Raw genomic sequence first — 16472 nt, forward strand, 5'->3', positions numbered from 1 at the left:
CAGGTGAGGAGGTAGTCAGTGCCCCTTTCCCCCTCTCTCCTGCTCCATCTCCCAGCCCAGCATGGCCCCCGGCTGCAGGACAAACCTGCAGCCAACACCATCCTGCTGGGGAAGCCCTGGAAGGATCTCCTTCCCTTTCCCTGTGGCACAGAGGCAAATCCCATCCTCTCCTTGTTCTTCCTCCCCCAGGCAAGGAGATGAGGATGGAGACCAGGGAGGACAAATCCCCACGGCAGAACCTCATGGAAGAGGCCATTTTGAGTGGCTCCATGGCACAGGAATCCAATGGGGAAGAAAAGACACAGAGATCCCATAGGATGAGGGGCTCCAAACCCAGCCCAGGGTACTCTGAAAAGGAAAGACATACCCTGGGCCAGGAAGGTGGACAGAGCTTCAGCCAGAGCTCAGAGCTGGTGGTCTGTGAGAAGCTTCATGATGGGGAGCAGCCCTACAAGTGCTTGGAGTGTGGGAAGAGCTTCAGGCAGAGCAGCAGCCTGATCCACCACCAGATGATCCACACTGGGGAATGGGCCTATGAGTGTGGGGAATGTGGGAAGGGCTTCAGCTACAGATCCACCCTTGTGACCCACCAACGCATCCACACCGGGGAGAGGCCCTATGCGTGTCCTGAGTGCCAGAAGAGGTTTCGGATCAGCTCAGATTTCCTCAGACACCAGCGGATTCACACCGATGAGAGGCCCTTCTGCTGCCCAGATTGTGGGAAGGGCTTCAAGCGCAATTCCCACCTCATCACCCACCAGCGCATCCACACTGGGGAGAGGCCCTACGAGTGCTGCATGTGTCAGAAGAGGTTTCAGACCAGCTCAAATCTCCACCTGCATGAGCGGATTCACAATGAGGAGAGGTCCTTCCGCTGCCCCGACTGTGGGAAGGGCTTCAAGCACAACTTCACCCTCGTCAGGCACCAACGCATCCACACTGGGGAGAGGCCATATGAGTGCCCCACGTGTGGGAAGGGATTCACCCAGAGCTCTGACTTGACCAGACACCAACGGAAGCACCAGTAAGGCAAGCCCTGCAAATGCCCCAACTTCAGGGAGAGCTTTGTGCCCTGCTCCAGCTTCATCCCTCATTGGAGGACCCATGTTGGGAAGAGCCATGGTGATCCATGTTCCCTGTGATCCATGCTGGGAAGACACCTGTCTCTTTTCCTGCCCCTGCCAATGACATGATGTGGGATCAAAGAACATGAGGGTCTGGCCAGGGCCGTGTCATTACATTCACTCTCACCTCAAGTCATTGCCAGGGGCAGGAAAGTGTCTCTCTCTCTCCCTGAGGAGAAGATTGTCCTTTGCAGGGAGGAGGAAATTGTGGCCGGGAAGAGACAGTCCTTGTGTTGCAGTTTTCCCTTTTTCATATCCCTTCTGTTGTCAATATTATTTTTGTTACTTTTTGTTTTTTATCTCGTTGCTGTTCCCAATAAATTTTTCTTATCCCAGCCCGGGATCATTCCTTTTTGTGCTTTCCATGGAAGGCGGGAGGGCAGCGAGCAGCAGCGTGGTTTTAGCAGGAGCAGAAAATTGGGGCATCCCATTCCTAAACCCTGGCCCGTGGAAAGCGAGCATCCCAGCTGGGCCCAGCCCTGCTGGCCATGGCAACAGCCTTGGGAGCGGGTCCTTTGCCAAAGGTATAAAAGATTGGACAGGTGGAATTGAACCTTAATGCAATTTGTCCCACAGAATTAACAATGGAATACTAGATAAATTTATGTAAATACAGCTCTGATTGATTCTGATCATGGCTAGACAGTATAGTTTGTTTACACCACAGACTAAATTTTATAAAATGAGTTATTTACTCCACTGTATCGGAGCTAAAACAATTATTAGATTATTCTGCTCTAGGAAGCAATTTTGAAGTGAACAGGGCCTTGCTGTAGTTGTTGGAGCCCGTAGCAGGCAGAGGAATTCTGTGCTTGGGGATGAGTGTGTTTCACTGGGTCAGGTTATACAAAGCTCTTGCTCTGCATAATTCCTGAGATGGGGAATCCACTTCTCTGGAAAAACAGTTGCAGTTTTGTGCCATTCTCATAAATGTAAAATATTTTCTCCTTTAAACAATTGTAAATCTGCCCTCATTCAGCTCAAAGATACTGAGCCTTGTTCTGTCACTGCAAGATTTGGGAGAAAATAACTTTGACTACTTTTTTCATTTTCACAGACCTTGGAGAGGACCCAAAAACCTCTCAGGATATGTTTTGGAGGCCCCATCCCATAACCAGCATGGAGAGGCGGCAGACTCTGGGCTCAGTGGTGTGGAGACTGAGGACAGAATAAGAGCAGCCAGGAGGGATTGAAGGGTGGTTTCACACATCCTGGAGTTTTTCTTTATTGTGTAAAACAGCCAGAGAAAGAGATAATGGCACCAAGGGCAGCTGGGGAGGCCCAGACTGGACAGCAGGAGAAAGGAATTTCCTTCCCAGGGCAAGGCTGTGGTGCAAGATATCCCCCAATCAGAGCCTGGAGCAGCCCAAGGCTTTGTGTGGGCAGGCAGAGGCAGGCAGGAGGCAGAGCTGTCAGCAAAGGAAGGGGCCAGCCAGGTGGGGCAGCCGGGGGATGACGACAGCCTGCAGGGACAGAGGCGCAGGGCAGGGACACCGTAGGACAGTCTGGGCTGCACAGGGCACAGGGATGGGCAGCAGCTGCAAGGCCCTGACAGAGCCAACTTGGGCAGCATTTTGGCCATGGCAGACACAAAGAGCACCAAAGCCCCAGAGGGTCATTCAAGTCCTGCTGCTGTGTCTGTGCTGCTGAGCTGGGCCGGGCTCCTGGCCCAGAGGCAGCTCCTGGCAAGGGCAGCGCTGCAGAGAGACAGCTCTGGCCAGGAGCAGCTCCTGTGCACAGCCCAGCAGCGCTGGGGCACTGCCAGGGCAGCTCAGGGACACCAGCAGGGCACAGCCAGAGCTGACAGGGGCTCAGCACTGGCAGGGGCTGGGGGATGTCCCAGAGGGGGCTGTGTGACAGCGGCACCTCTGTGGCTGTGTCCTAGAGGCACAGAGCAGCTGTGATGTCAGCAAGGGGCTGTGTGACAGCACAGAGTGGGCTGTGTGAGGTCACAGGTTGGGCTATGGCATCAGAGTTTGTTGTGTGAGGTCATTGAGCAGCTAGAGCATCATAGAGGGGATTCTGTGACATCACAGAGCAGGCTGTGACATCATGGCATGGCTGTATGACATCATAGAGCAGGCTGTAAGGTCACAGTGTGTGCTGTGATACTAGAGAGTGGCAATATGGTATCACAGAGAGGGTTTTGTGACATCACTGAGGGGGGTTGTGACATCACAGAAGTCTCTGTAATGTCATAGAGTAGGGTGTGAGGCCATGGAGCACACTCTGTCATCATGGAAGGCGGCTCTGTGACATCAGAGAGTGGGTTGTGACATCACTAGGTGACTAAGTAACATCATAGAGCCAGATGTGACATTACAGAACAGACTGTGACATCACATGGTGACTTTGTGACATCACCAAATTTTCTGTGACATCACAGAGCAGCTTTATGGTATCACAGAGTGATATTCTAGCACTGGCCCTTGTGATATCAGGAAGGGGCTTTGTGACATCACAGAGCAGCCTGTGACATCACAGAGCAGTAGTGTGTCATCACAGAGTTGCCTGTGACAACATAGAGTAGGCTTTGTGACATCATAGAATGGATTCTGCCATCACAGGGCACCTGTGTGACATCACACAGGGGTTGTGACATCACAGAATGGCTGTGTGACATCCCAGGGGAGGATGTGTAATATCACAAGATTAACTGTGACATCATAATGAGGGCTGTGTCATCACAAAGGGGCTGTGTGTCATCACAGGGGCTGGGTGACATCACAGGGGCTGTGTGAGATCGCTGGGGAGGTCACTCTGCCCCAGCCCCCCTCACAGTTCCCCCAGAGCAGTCCAACACTGCTCGTGCACAGCGGGGTCCCCTGTCCCCCCAGGTCCCCCCACCCCCAGCGCCACAGCCTCCCCCAGAGGATGTTCCACGAGATCGACCCCAGAGCCTGACACGGGGACGGGGGGCCGGGACCCTGGGGGTGGGACAGGGGGACAGGGACCCCCCGGCAGTGTCCCCGTGTCCCCCAGGGCCAGAGCCTGGGCCAGGGCTCCTTCACCCTGTTATAAATGAGGGCTTGAGAGCACTGAAAAAATCCCCAGCAAGGGATCAGCAAAAGCCAGATTTAATATTAAGTGACAGCACCACAAAGTTCCTTGGCAAGAGTCACTCCTGACTGGACACTTCAGGCACACCAGGGAAATAAAGCAACAACAAAATCAAATCAAATCCAGACAATCAAACCAGAAATAAACCAAGAACTGACCCTGTGTGTGTGTGTGTGTGTGTGTGTGTGTGTGTGTGTGTGTGTGTGTGTGTGTGTGTGTGTGAACAGGACAGTGAGGGCAAGGATAAAAGGAATACGGCCTAAAAGGTGAACAGGACTAAACATAGCTCAAGCTTAACAGGACTTAACTTATACCTTAACGTTAAGTGATACCTTAAACTTCACAATTTAGCAAAAGTACAGCACTTAAGAGTATTTAACCTATGACTTATCAATTTAAAAGAGGAATAACACTTAACAATATTCAACTTAGGTTATAACTTATATTAAACATAACAACTTAGCAAAAGAACCACCCTTAGTAGCATTTAACTTCACTTAGACCTCATGATTTAACCTCACTTACAGGCCTGACTGACTCAGCTATCCAAGGCACTCCAACCCCTCCGAGAGCAGCATTTCTGCCACATTTCCCCAGCACAGGCACTCCTGTGTGCACACAGACACAAAGAGTCAGTGCAAGGCACCTGTGAGAAATTCCCCCGAGGGCAGGAAATGCTCCCTGTGGATGCTTTGGCATCTCCCCAGTGGGTGAAGGGTTGAGCCTGGAGGAGTGGGGGGATCAGCCCAGGCTCCCTCGTTGTTCAGGATCCCCGAGTGCAGCAAACGGGAGAGTTCCCGGCTGGGAGAGGCCCCACTCAGAGGGAGTCGCTGGCCCAGGAGAGCTCCAAGGGGCTCCTTTTGCAGCGCTGTTTGTAGGGCCCCAAGAGAGGGGCTGCAGTCACAGCAATGGTTCATCCTGGCTGCACTTGGCATCAACAGCTTTCTTTGGCACTGTGAGAACAGGGATGTTGTACCACTGAGGGAACAAAACCATTCCCAGGGCTGCTCCTACAGCAACCAGGAGCTGGTTGGGCAGCAGCAGAGCCTGGAGCAGACAGTGTTTGTGCTGAGCTGCAGAGGAGCTGAGCCCAGGGGCTGTTGGCCAAGGCCGAGGCCCAGGGTGTAGCCATGATATTTTAGTGAAAAATCCTTTGCTAGGATTTTTCCTGTCCTGAGGAGCTGAGAACCTCAGGAAAGAAATGTAAACAATAACTATCTGCTGCTGTGGAATGCCACAGATGCGTCTTTCATTGGTCCATGTGGATTGTTTTCAATTAGTGACCAATCACAGCCACCTGTGCCAAGGCTGTGAGCAGTCACAGGATTTTGTTATTGATTCCTGTTCTATTCTTGTCTTGGTAGCCTTCTGATCTTCTTCTCTCTGTTCTTTTAGTATAGTTGTAATGTGGTATTTTAATATAATATATAACATAATAAATCAGCCTTCTGATGAAAATGGAGTCAAGCCTCATGTCCTCACACAAGGGGTTTCAGTATAAACAAGAGTCCTGGCCAGGCTTTGGGAGAAACCAAACAGGAGAATGAAACCAGATGTTCTCACACTAGCAGTGATGTCAGCTTGTTTGTTTGACAGTGTAAAAGCTGTGTCCTTTCACAGCAGGCTTGGAGCCCGGTTGCCTGCAAAGGTGGAGGCACCTGCAGGAATTCCCAGTGTCTGGGAGTGGCTCTGCAGTCCTTGTCTGCCCCAGCTGATGTGTGGATCTGGGTGATGGTAAAGTCTGAGGGTAACTGGTGATGGATCTTTAATCACTGCAGGCAATCTTTGGTAGTAATGACTGGATGGATTGCTGAGCTTCTTTTGTAATTCTTTGCTAACGATTATGTGCTTTGCTGAGCTTATCCTTTTGTAATTCTTTGCAGCTGTGCATTATATAAATTACAGGATTCCTTAAGTTGGTGTCTGTGTCTTTGGTACTGACCCTGCCCATTGGTGAAACAGAGCCCCCTCTTGCCTAAGAATTACCTGGCAAGGCAAAAACCCTCACTCCAACATTCCCCCCTTCCTCCTTGTTCCCCCACTTCATACACTGAGAATGATGTCCTGTGGTCTGGGGTATCCCTGGGGTCAGTTGGGGCCACCTGTCCTGGCTGTGTCCCCTGCCAAGCTCCCCCACAGCCCCAGCCCCTGCCCAGCGTGGCTGGAGGAGGGGCAGGACAGGCCTTGGCTCTGTTGCAGCTCAGCAAGAACAAAACCATCTCTGCGTGCTCAGCCCTGTGCTCAGCACCCGGCCCAGCAGTGTCTCAGTGCCAGTGTCTGTGCCCTCAGTCCCTGCCAGGGCTTTCCATGGCAGCTGCCCGGACAGGTGACCCAGGTGTCACCCCCAGTGAGGGCTGCCATGGAAACAGTGCCAGCACTGCCCCTTTCTGTCTGGCTGAGCTGGCCTTTGGCCCTGGCAGTGCCCTTTGCTGCTGGTTCCTGGTGCCTGAGCGGCCAGCGCGGCACAGGGCAGGTGGCCATGGCACAAGCCCCCAGCAAGGGATCCCCTCTGGCTCTGGGCAGTGACAGCAGCCCTGAGCAATGGGCTGGCGCGCTGGGGTCGGTGCAGTGTCCATCCAACAGTGTCTTGTAATGGCCCAGTGCAGACTGGGATGATGATCCACCCTCCCAGCTGGCCCAGGGCAGCTCTGCAGTGCCCTTCCCCACAGCCTGTCTGCACAGAAGCACTTGCTGGGTGCTCTGCATTTCCCTTCCCTCACTCTTGGGTCTCTCCCACACCTCCCAGCTCAGAGCTTTCAGCTGCAAGGAGTTCAAAGCTGGTCTGTCCATCAGGAGTTGGTCTAATTCTGCCCTGAGCAAACTCTGGATTTGTGTTTATTGCAGAACTTCCTGTGTGTCTAAAATATTCCTTGCAGGGTTCTGCCTTGGGGAAAGGGAACCTCCTTGGTGGCAGCTTGGGCTTGGCGCACACTTGAGGAGGATGTCTGTTTTCAATGGGGAAACTCAGGAGTTTTAGATTGGTTCAAAATACAAAAGAAGATGACCCCTCTTTGGCTGTGTACAGCCAGTTCTCTGAGCAAAGCAGGTCCCAGGTGAGTGAGGAGAGACAAAATGGGCATGGGGAATGTGGAGCAAGGTTGTCCACGCTGCGTCAGACCTCAAGGCACAGCTTCTCTGAGCAGGCCAGAGCTCCTTAGGAGAGTCCCTGCTGGATCAATATCAGTCACGGAATGCTGCAATCACCTCTTGTGTAATAAGAACAGCAATAAAAGACACCTTTTAAAATAGGAATACATACTTCCTAGAAGCTCTTTGAAATATTTCTCCATAACTGAAAAAGGAAACCCTCCTAATGAACTGCAGTAGAGTGGAGGTAAATCAAGGCAGAGCCATGGTTTGTCAGGACTTGCTTGATGCTAATAAGCCCCCGGGTGCATTTAGAGCTGAGCCCTGGAACCTCAGGACCTGAGAGGAGATTGTACAAACCTGTCCAGGAGTCCAAGTCAGAAGAAAACCCCGAAGTGTGTCAAGGCATGAATGGGTCCCACTGAGGTCCATCCCAGCACAGGCGCCTCATGGACTCCTTGGAGGAGAGAACTGGGAGCCAGGATGGCACAAAAACTTCTCAAAGACTCAGTGTGAAAAGGAAAATCCAAAGTACTTTAAAAACCTTGAGTACCTCATAGTATTAATGAGCCCCACTGAGTGTCAGTACAAGGCTCTCAAGGGACTCGTTAAAGCAGATAACTGGGGCCATGATTGCATAAACCTCTCCCAGAGTCTGTATCAAAAGGGAAACACCGAGTACCTTAAAATAACTGAAGTACCTTGAAGTATTAATGACCCCCACTGAGTGTTGTTACTGACAAAGCCTCTCCAGGGACTAATTACAGCAGATAATTGGAGGCCATGATTGCACAAACCTCTCAGAGAGTCCAAGGCAAAAGCCAAACCCAAAGTCCTTGGAAAAACCTGCAGTCCCTGGGAGCATTCAGGAGCCCCCAGGGCCATTGCTGAGCAAGGCTCCCCAGGGACTCCTTCCAGCAGATCCTTGAGGCCACTGGGATGTGGGCTAGGGGGGGATGCTGAGGGCAGGACAAGGGGCTGACAGTGCCCAGCCTGGCTGGGGCTGTGCCAGGAGGCCGCAGGGCCTCAGGACAAGGTGTCTCCTCCCAGCCCTTGCTGGCACAGACCCTGCTGCTGTGCCCCAGGCCACCAAGACTTGGCTTCTCTTTGTCCCCACCTGGCATCAGTGCCTCCAGTTCTCTGCTCTGCCTGGGGCCTGGGGACACTTTCTCAGTGGTGTCCCTCAGTGGGACCCATTAAAAGTCCAAGAAACGTTGGAGTTGGATTCTGCCTTGGAGTTCTGGAGAGGTTTCTTCAGCTGCCTCTCAGGGACCGATGTTCAGGGCCTGAGCACAAAACCCCAGAGGGTCATTAAAGTCCTGGTGTTGTGTCTGTGCTGCTGAGCTGGGCTGGGCTCCTGGCACTGAGGCAGCTCCTGGTAAGCAAGAAGAGCTTCAAAAGCACATTTCTCTTGATGAGCAGCTCTTGTGGCAGCCCAGCAGGGCTGGGGCACTGCCTGCAGCCACCCAGGCACAGCCCAGAGGCACAGAGAGCTTCAATCAGTCAGGGCTGGGAAGGTGCTGAGAAGTGCCTGGGGCAGAAGCACTGCCAGCCCTTGGCACAGGAACCTCTGGCTGCAGGACAATGCAGCTGCAGCTCCTGGAGCCATCTCCTAAAGCTGGAACATCCCAATGTCTGCAGACTCTGTGAGTACAACTCTGAGTATTTCTGCTGCAGGGGAGGTGAAATGCTCATGAAGCTCTGACATGCTGAGGGGTTCTGATCAGTCATAAAATATTTTCAAGTCAAGGATTTTGATAAAAAAGCAGAAATTTCCTAAGACTTTGTATTCAGTTTGCTACTACTGGAGAATGGCATAGAGGGAGAATGAACAATAAAGGATGATCATGAATTATTAATTATGAATTTTGACAAGTGCCTGAGACATCTGAACTGTTACTTTTAGTGATCAATAAGTTCATAGTAGATCCCTAATTTGCTTTAAGACACTCTGCCCATGGATAGCAGCAGCATCACCTTTGCTGGACCCGTCAGGCTCAGTCTGAGCTGTCCTTTCTCCAAGCTGCAAACAGAACCTGCCCCCAGCCAGTGCTCTCCAAACAGGCAGAGTTCTGTCAGGCCAAGGAGAGGGCACAGAGATTTGGGGTCTGTGAGTGCTGGCAGGGAGAGATCAGGCACAGGGAAACTCCTGCAGGAGGAAAATCTCCAGGAAGCAGAGAGAAGATCAGGCATAGAGAGGAAACAAAACCCAGCAATGCTGTGGCAGGGAGAGTTTAGAGATGTCCACAGGATCCCCTCCAGTGCAGCCCCTCCCTCTGAACAAGCCCCCTCCCTCCTGTCCCCCAGCCAAGCCTCTGTGAGTTATAAGATTGATGGGGAAAGGCAGAGGTGTTCTGGCACTGAAAATGCTCTCGGGTTGGTGAAATGAGTAAAGTGAGACCTTGGCTACAAATGTGGAGCTGGGCTGTGGTGGATCCATCTGCTCTCAGCAGTACCTGGTGATGTTTAGGGAAAACTTGGGAGTGTGAACATCTTCCACCTGAGAAAGTTTTAAAGCCCAGAGAAACTCCAAAGAGAATGAAGTGCCAGACCATCTCCCCTCACTCTCTACTCATAACTTTGCATCACAAAACTTTCTCTGTCCTCCCAGAAGGCTGTAGAAATGCTGAGGGTTTTTGATATCCAGGAATACCAGGACAGATATGGGAGAGCTTAAAGAGAAAACTCCAGGACTCATGAACAAAAAAGGGTGTCTGTGTGTGTTACAGGGAAGGGTGTATGGGAAATAGCATTGATTTTGGTTACAGGTATCCCCTCTAACTCTTCACTGTCCTTTCTCCATGAACAGGTCCCCATGTGCAGCCCCAGCAAATGTCCAACAGCAGCTCCATCAGCCACTTCCTCCTGCTGGCATTGGCAGACACGCGGCAGCTGCAGCTCCTGCACTTCTGCCTCTTGCTGGGCATCTCCCTGGCTGCCCTCCTGGGCAACGGCCTCATCATCAGCGCCGTAGCCTGCGGCCACCACCTGCACACGCCCATGTTCTTCTTCCTGCTCAACCTGGCCCTCAGCGACCTGGGCTCCATCTGCACCACTGTCCCCAAAGCCATGCACAATTCCCTCTGGAACACCACCACCATCTCCTACACAGGATGTGCTGCACAGCTCTTTTTCTTTATGTTCTTCTTCTCAGCAGAGTATTTCCTCCTGACCATCATGTGCTACGACCGCTACGTGTCCATCTGCAAACCCCTGCACTACGGGACCCTCCTGGGCAGCAGAGCTTGTGCCCACATGGCAGCAGCTGCCTGGGCCAGTGGCTTTCTCTATTCACTGCTGCACACGGCCAATACATTTTCCCTGCCCCTGTGCCATGGCAATGCCCTGGGCCAGTTCTTCTGTGAAATCCCACACATCCTCAAGCTCTCCTGCTCCAAATCCTACCTCAGGGAACTTGGGCTTCTTGTGTTCTCCCTCTGTTTGGTATTTGGTTGTTTTGTGTTCATTGTTTTCTCCTATGTGCAGATCTTCAGGGCCGTGCTGAGGATCCCCTCTGAGCAGGGACAGCACAAAGCCTTTTCCACCTGCCTCCCTCACCTGGCTGTGGTCTCTCTGTTTATCAGCACTGCCTCATTCACCTACCTGAAGCCCCCCTCCATCTCCTCCCCATCCCTGGATCTGGCCCTGTCAGTTCTGTACTCGACGGTGCCTCCAGCCCTGAACCCCCTCATCTACAGCCTGAGTAACCAGGAGCTCAAGGGTACCCTGAGGAAAATGATGACTGTATCTTTTCAGAAATGTTAAACTTTTCTGCTCCAGAACCTTGTGAATGTAACTCTTTACAATCTTGGCCTTTTTTTCCTATTTGTCCATTTTGTCACTGGGACCTTTTCTTATTATTTTCCCGGTGTTAAAATGTTTTTTATAACATACTCTAGTACTACTCTGAGCATTTCTACATGAACTTCCACTTCTCTTTTGTAACACAAAGGCTTTTAGGTGGCTTGTTCCCTCTGTATTTGAATAAAAACAAGTGGCTGTCCTGACCTGTGTGTTCAAGGCATTTCCTCAGCCCTTCTCTGGCTCTGCAGGGGCAGTGCCTGTGAGCAGAGGTGGAGGGAAGGGGCTCCCAGCACAGCAGCACAGCCAGGGACAATGGCCCTGCCTCTTTCCACATCTGCTCCTCCCAGCTCCACACTCCCCTTCCCAGCCCTGCTGTGGGTGCCAGGCCGGGGTGCTCTGGCAGCTTGGTCACTGTCCTGCTGCGTGTCCGTGCTGTGCCCTCAGGCAGGGACAGGCCATGGGCACTGCTGGGACACAGCTGGGCTCCAGCACAGCAGCTCCACCAGCAAAGGGCATCTCCTGAGCGCAGGGCAGGAAGGCTTTGCTCCCCTCCAGAGGCACTCTCAGGACTCTCAAGAGGCTCCTCGTGTTCCTTGTTCTCCCAGGGCTCAGTGGGATGAGATCAGGGTCTCACTGGGGCCTTCAGGGGACTCAGGTCTGGGTCAGGTTTTGCTTGTTGGTGGCCAGTGCCCATCAGATGCTGAATGGTCTGTGCTGAACCTTCCTGGGGCTCTGCAGCTTGTGCCAGGGCTGATGGCAGGGGAAGGTTTGTCTGGAGGGCCTTGGGAGCTGCCAGGAGAACACAGGGGACCTGCAGGGACAGGGTGTGCCAGGGAGCAGCAGGGAGTGGAGCTCACTGGGCACAGGCCTGGCCAGGCTGGGGTCACCCCGAGATCAAGGACTGAATGTCTGCTGTGAGCCAGGAGAGCTCTGCAGCCCAGGGACACAGCAGGCCCAGGGAAAGGAGTCTGGGCACTGCCTGCTCTGAGCCTCAGGGAACTCCCCCAGGAGGATCCAGGGCAGCCCCAAGCCCCTCTGGCAGCCCTGGCACAAGGCAGGCACCTCTGAGCCCCCTGCATGGCCCTGCAGAGCCTGTGTGGGAGGGGGTGAGTGCAGGGAGCACCATCAGCTGCCTCTGTGTGCCAGGCTGAGCAGCAGAGCCCAGCAGAGGCAGCCCAGGGCCCCGGGCAGCACAGCCCCCGTGCTCTGCAGAGCAGCAGCCCCAGCTCGGGGCTCTGGGCAGCAGGGCAGGGGCTGCAGCAATGGCTGCTGGGGCCAGCACAGACGTGTTCCCCTGGGAAGGGCTCTGGGGGCAGCTGGCATGGGCCAGGAGCAGAGCAGGAGCCCGTGGGTGTGCACAGGAGCCCTGGCAAGAGGCTGCCCTGTCCCTGGGCCAGCAGGAGCTGCCTGAGGAGCCCCGGGGCCAACTCTGCTGCTGGGCTGGGCAGTGGGGCCGGCCCTGGGGCTGCAGGAGCTGCCCGAGCTGAGCATCTACTGAGCATTCCAGACCCAGAGTGGCTGTCCCTGACCTCCAGTGCCTGCAGTTCCTGCTGCAGGGCCAGACCTGACTCTGCTGCTCTGCTGGGCTGGGGCAGGGGCAGGGAAAGGCTGAACTGGGCAGTGCCAGGAAGAGGAAAACAATGGACCCTTGTCGCCATGAGTCCCCACGCAGTGTCAGAATACACTCCGTGGTTTCATGAGGCCCCAGTGTCACAATGGCCCCTTGGTTCCATGAAGCCCCACAGGGTCACCATGGTCCCCTGGTCACACGAGGCCCTGCAGTGTCACAAGGGCCCCTTGGTTCTGTGGAGCCCACAAGGTCAGTTTTGCCAGGGGGCAGGATCAGCACCAAAGACACAGACACCAACTGAAGGAACTGTCTAATTTTTATAAGGTAAATCTGCAAAAATTACAAAAGTAAAGCACATAATCATTAGGAAATAATTACAATAGGAGCAGCTCAGCAATGCACTCAATCATCACCACCAAAGATCAAAGATTGCAGCAGTGATTAAGAAAGATCCAGCACCAGTTCCCCTCAGCCTTTACCATCCCCCAGATCCACACAGCATCAGGGGGAAGCTGTCCCAGCCAAGGGCTGCAGAGCCACTCCTGGACACTGGGAATTCCTGCAGGTGCCTCCAGCCACAGCTGAGGCTCCAACCTCGCTGTGAGAGGGCCCAGCTCTAACAGTGCTGAATGAACAAACTGACAGCACTTCTAGTGCAGGAACATCTGCTTTCATCCTCCTCTTGGGTTCCTCCCAAAGCCTGGCCAGGGCCCAAGGAGGAACCAAGGGAGATGACTTTGACCATTCAGCCCCAAACAAGGCTAGATGGGGCCTTGTCTGATTTTTAAATACAGAAAGGTATAGCCATGTTTTACCAATGAACACATACAGAGATCATACTGCTCATAGTGATTCATTAATGAGTAGATACAAATATAACATTTGGTGGGAAAATTTATTTAGAGGTCAGCTTTGGCTCAGGGCCTGTTGTTCAGGCCTCAGACAGGGCCTGGTGCTGAGGCCTCAGGACTTCAATTGGTCCTTTAACCTGTAGAGGAACTACAATTCATAATAATGCTTTCAATAACACAGTTTAGATTTAGGCATTAGGCAGAAAGGCATTGTGTCTTGTTCTTCAATTAAGTGCTGTTCAAGTTCATTACTCAGCTAGAATTCACATTCTTTTTAAAACAGCCCTAAATAGTTCTTATTCTCTGTTATTTTATCAAAAATTCCCTTTTTTCTTGAGACTGTGTGTCTTTTTAGACATGTCTCAATACTCCATTTCCAGCACAGTGTAATGAATGTACGAGGCCAGATTTAAAAAAAAAAGATGAAAAAGGCTCTCGTTTATTGAAAAACAAGCTGGAAGGAATGGATGGTCCAAGATAAGCTTGGACCCCCTCACAACAGCTCAAAAAAAAATAACAACGTGCTGCGAACACGTTGGGTTCTTTTCCAAGTGAACTAATCACACTGCCCCCGAACCCGCAAGAACCGTGCCCAAATGAAAACCCCCCTTTTATAACTCCGTTTGGTCCAGGATTGGTGGGGTTTGGATCCATGCACTGATTGGGGGAGTTTAGGCGCTCTGATAGGTCTTTAGCCAGGTTCATTCTGGTCCAAACATTTCTTCAGGGCGTCGAATGATTGCTTGGTGCCCTGGCCCAATCACTCCTCACCTCGTCCACCTCCCGTCCCCACCAAGTCCTGGACACCTTTTCTCCTCACAAAAAACAACTCCCCATTCTTTCCCCAAAACCAATAGGACCAAACTTACAACAGCATGCGTTAGAGACAGTCTGGAGGTTCCCTCCCTTTGCCTCACGACCGTCTCAAGGACAGACATGGGAAGCCTGAGGACCCTGATGGGAATTGTGGCCTGCCAGTTGTGGATGAAGGCCAAATAATCTTGAGGCCCCTGAGCAGAGTTCTGGCCTGCCAAGCGATTGTTCACAGCTGTGTCTACAATGCCTGCTTCTGGCAGGGCCTGCCAAGGAGGCGACTCGCCCTATACGCTGGCACCTGTTTGGTGACAATAGCTTGAGCATTTCCCCACCTCTTGGCCTGGTGGGACTTTTCTGGGGTAACCTTTGGTGGTCCCTCCCCTCACACAAGAGCCATCCTCTGCTTCCCAACCACCGTGACAGATAGACTGAAATGGGAGAAGCCTCCCTCTCAAGGACTGAGACATGAAATCTCTCTATGGAGAAGCTTCCCCCTGCCAAGGACTGAGACTGAAACCCCTAACACGGGGGAGGTGTGTGGGGGAGCCAACCTGACCAAAAGTGAGATGTTTGCCTGCAGGTGTGGCCATTGGACCAAGAAGACAATGGTTCTCACCTATTGCTGAGAACACAGACTGGCTGTACCTTCTTTTCCCCTCAGCGATTTCAATGGACTTCTTCTTTATTGGATCTGTTCCCCTTCAGTGATTTCAAGACCTGTTGCCTCCTTAGGAATGGACTATACTAGAACCTTGAGGTAACCAGGTGTTTTGAGATTCTTCCTCACCTGAGAAAAGGGATGTATTAGCCGGACCATGAGGATTTTGTCTCTCTGTTGGTAGCAATATTCTGCCTTCTCTCTCTCTCTCTCTCTCTCTCTCTCTCTCTCTCTCTCTCTATCCTTTATCTCTTTTCTAATCCTTCTATGGCATTTGCTGCGGGCACTCAATAAAAGGTGCATTTGTGTTGATGAATGCTGAAATCCCCTCAATGTTGTTTGTGCACTCTGAGATCAGTTAATGAACCATCACGAGCCCCGCTTGTATGAGCGGATGGTGACAGCGTGTCACTGCAGCCCCGTGTCCCTTGGCAGCCCTTGGGAATTGTATGGGACACAGAGCATGCCCACTGTCTGCATTTTCCATAAATCCCGTGCATTTCCCGGTCTCCTTGGGATGTTCCCTGTGGCACAGTGAGGTTACAGGGCTATGGGCAGAGAAGAAACCTGAAAGGCTTTCCAGGAGAAATGTCTTGGTCTTTCCAGCACCACTGGAGGCTATTTCCTTTTGTCCGAGCCCTTTCCCTTGGTAGTAAAGACCAAGAAAATAGGGCTAAGTTAATCTTTCTGCACCTTGTTGTTTGGATCTTCTTGAGCACACTAACTCAATGTTGTATTAATGTTATCTTTGACTGCAATCCTGGATTGAAACTTCACAGGAATTTCTAGATGAATGATAGAAGTAAGATGATGACATAATCAATTAAAATCAGCTATGCCTGAAAGGACTCCAGTTCTTTCTGAAGGAGGTTGACATAATTGTGTATATCTCCATGATGTGAAGACTGTGGCATGAATTCCATAGTTAGAGACGAACAGCTCCTCATGTTCTGAGGGTGCTGGAGGGTGTTTAGATTTGTAAGAACTTTATTTTTTTCTATGATCTAAGGACTGGCAGAAATCTGCTGGGATAATAGTCTGACAACATCCTGATTTCTCTTGATGCTGTTTTAAAGATCTGCAAAAGTTATGGCAAAATGCTTCTGTTTCTAACCTCACCTTCCGGTTTTTCTATTTGGAGTGAAATGTGGTAGATCATAGTTTGAATGCTCAGTATATGAAGGAATGAAATCCTTTTTCTCTCACTGATGGTTCACTGAAGAGATTCCTGTTAGAGCTGATCCAGTAGTTCTGTAGAGCATTTCAAAATTACTGCATGGGACATAAAACTGTCTATAAATTTAGAAGCAATATTTCTATATTCACACAGTCATTTATGTTTTCCAAGTAATTCCTACAAAAAGGTAAGCCCTGGTTTGTGAAGATTTTAGAATGATTTTCTGGAATTTAGATGGAGTCATGGGGTGAGATGCCCATCCATGCACTCTAAATGCATTTATCAAGCCCAAAAAAGAAAGCCATTGTAGAATGGAGTTCAAACA

The 16472-nt window shown here is 51.7% G+C and overlaps 2 protein-coding genes and 1 long non-coding RNA gene across 3 annotated transcripts in view; all 3 read left to right on the forward strand.

Moving 5' to 3' along the window:
- LOC135287573 (zinc finger and SCAN domain-containing protein 2-like) overlaps nt 1-1028 on the forward strand; it is a gene marked incomplete at its 5' end in the record, with an annotated part of 231189 nt that extends 230161 nt beyond the window's left edge. Inside the window, one exon of the mRNA XM_064400862.1 lies at nt 382-1028. Within this exon, the coding sequence (XP_064256932.1) occupies nt 382-1028 (647 nt within the window). The remainder of the gene's footprint in view (nt 1-381) is intronic.
- Nucleotides 1029-10448: 9420 nt separating this feature from the next.
- On the forward strand, nt 10449-11036 carry LOC135287574 (olfactory receptor 14J1-like). The gene has a single exon (XM_064400863.1). It carries the CDS (start codon nt 10449-10451, stop codon nt 11034-11036), a length of 588 nt encoding a protein of 195 aa, XP_064256933.1.
- Nucleotides 11037-12844: 1808 nt separating this feature from the next.
- Nucleotides 12845-15303, forward strand: LOC135287688 (uncharacterized). Its single transcript, XR_010351250.1, has 2 exons — nt 12845-12969; nt 14893-15303. It is a non-coding gene; the product is annotated as an uncharacterized LOC135287688 (long non-coding RNA).
- Nucleotides 15304-16472: the final 1169 nt, after the last annotated feature.

Source organism: Passer domesticus, chromosome 30 (genome assembly GCF_036417665.1).
Source record: "Passer domesticus isolate bPasDom1 chromosome 30, bPasDom1.hap1, whole genome shotgun sequence".
Lineage (NCBI taxonomy): Eukaryota > Metazoa > Chordata > Aves > Passeriformes > Passeridae > Passer > Passer domesticus.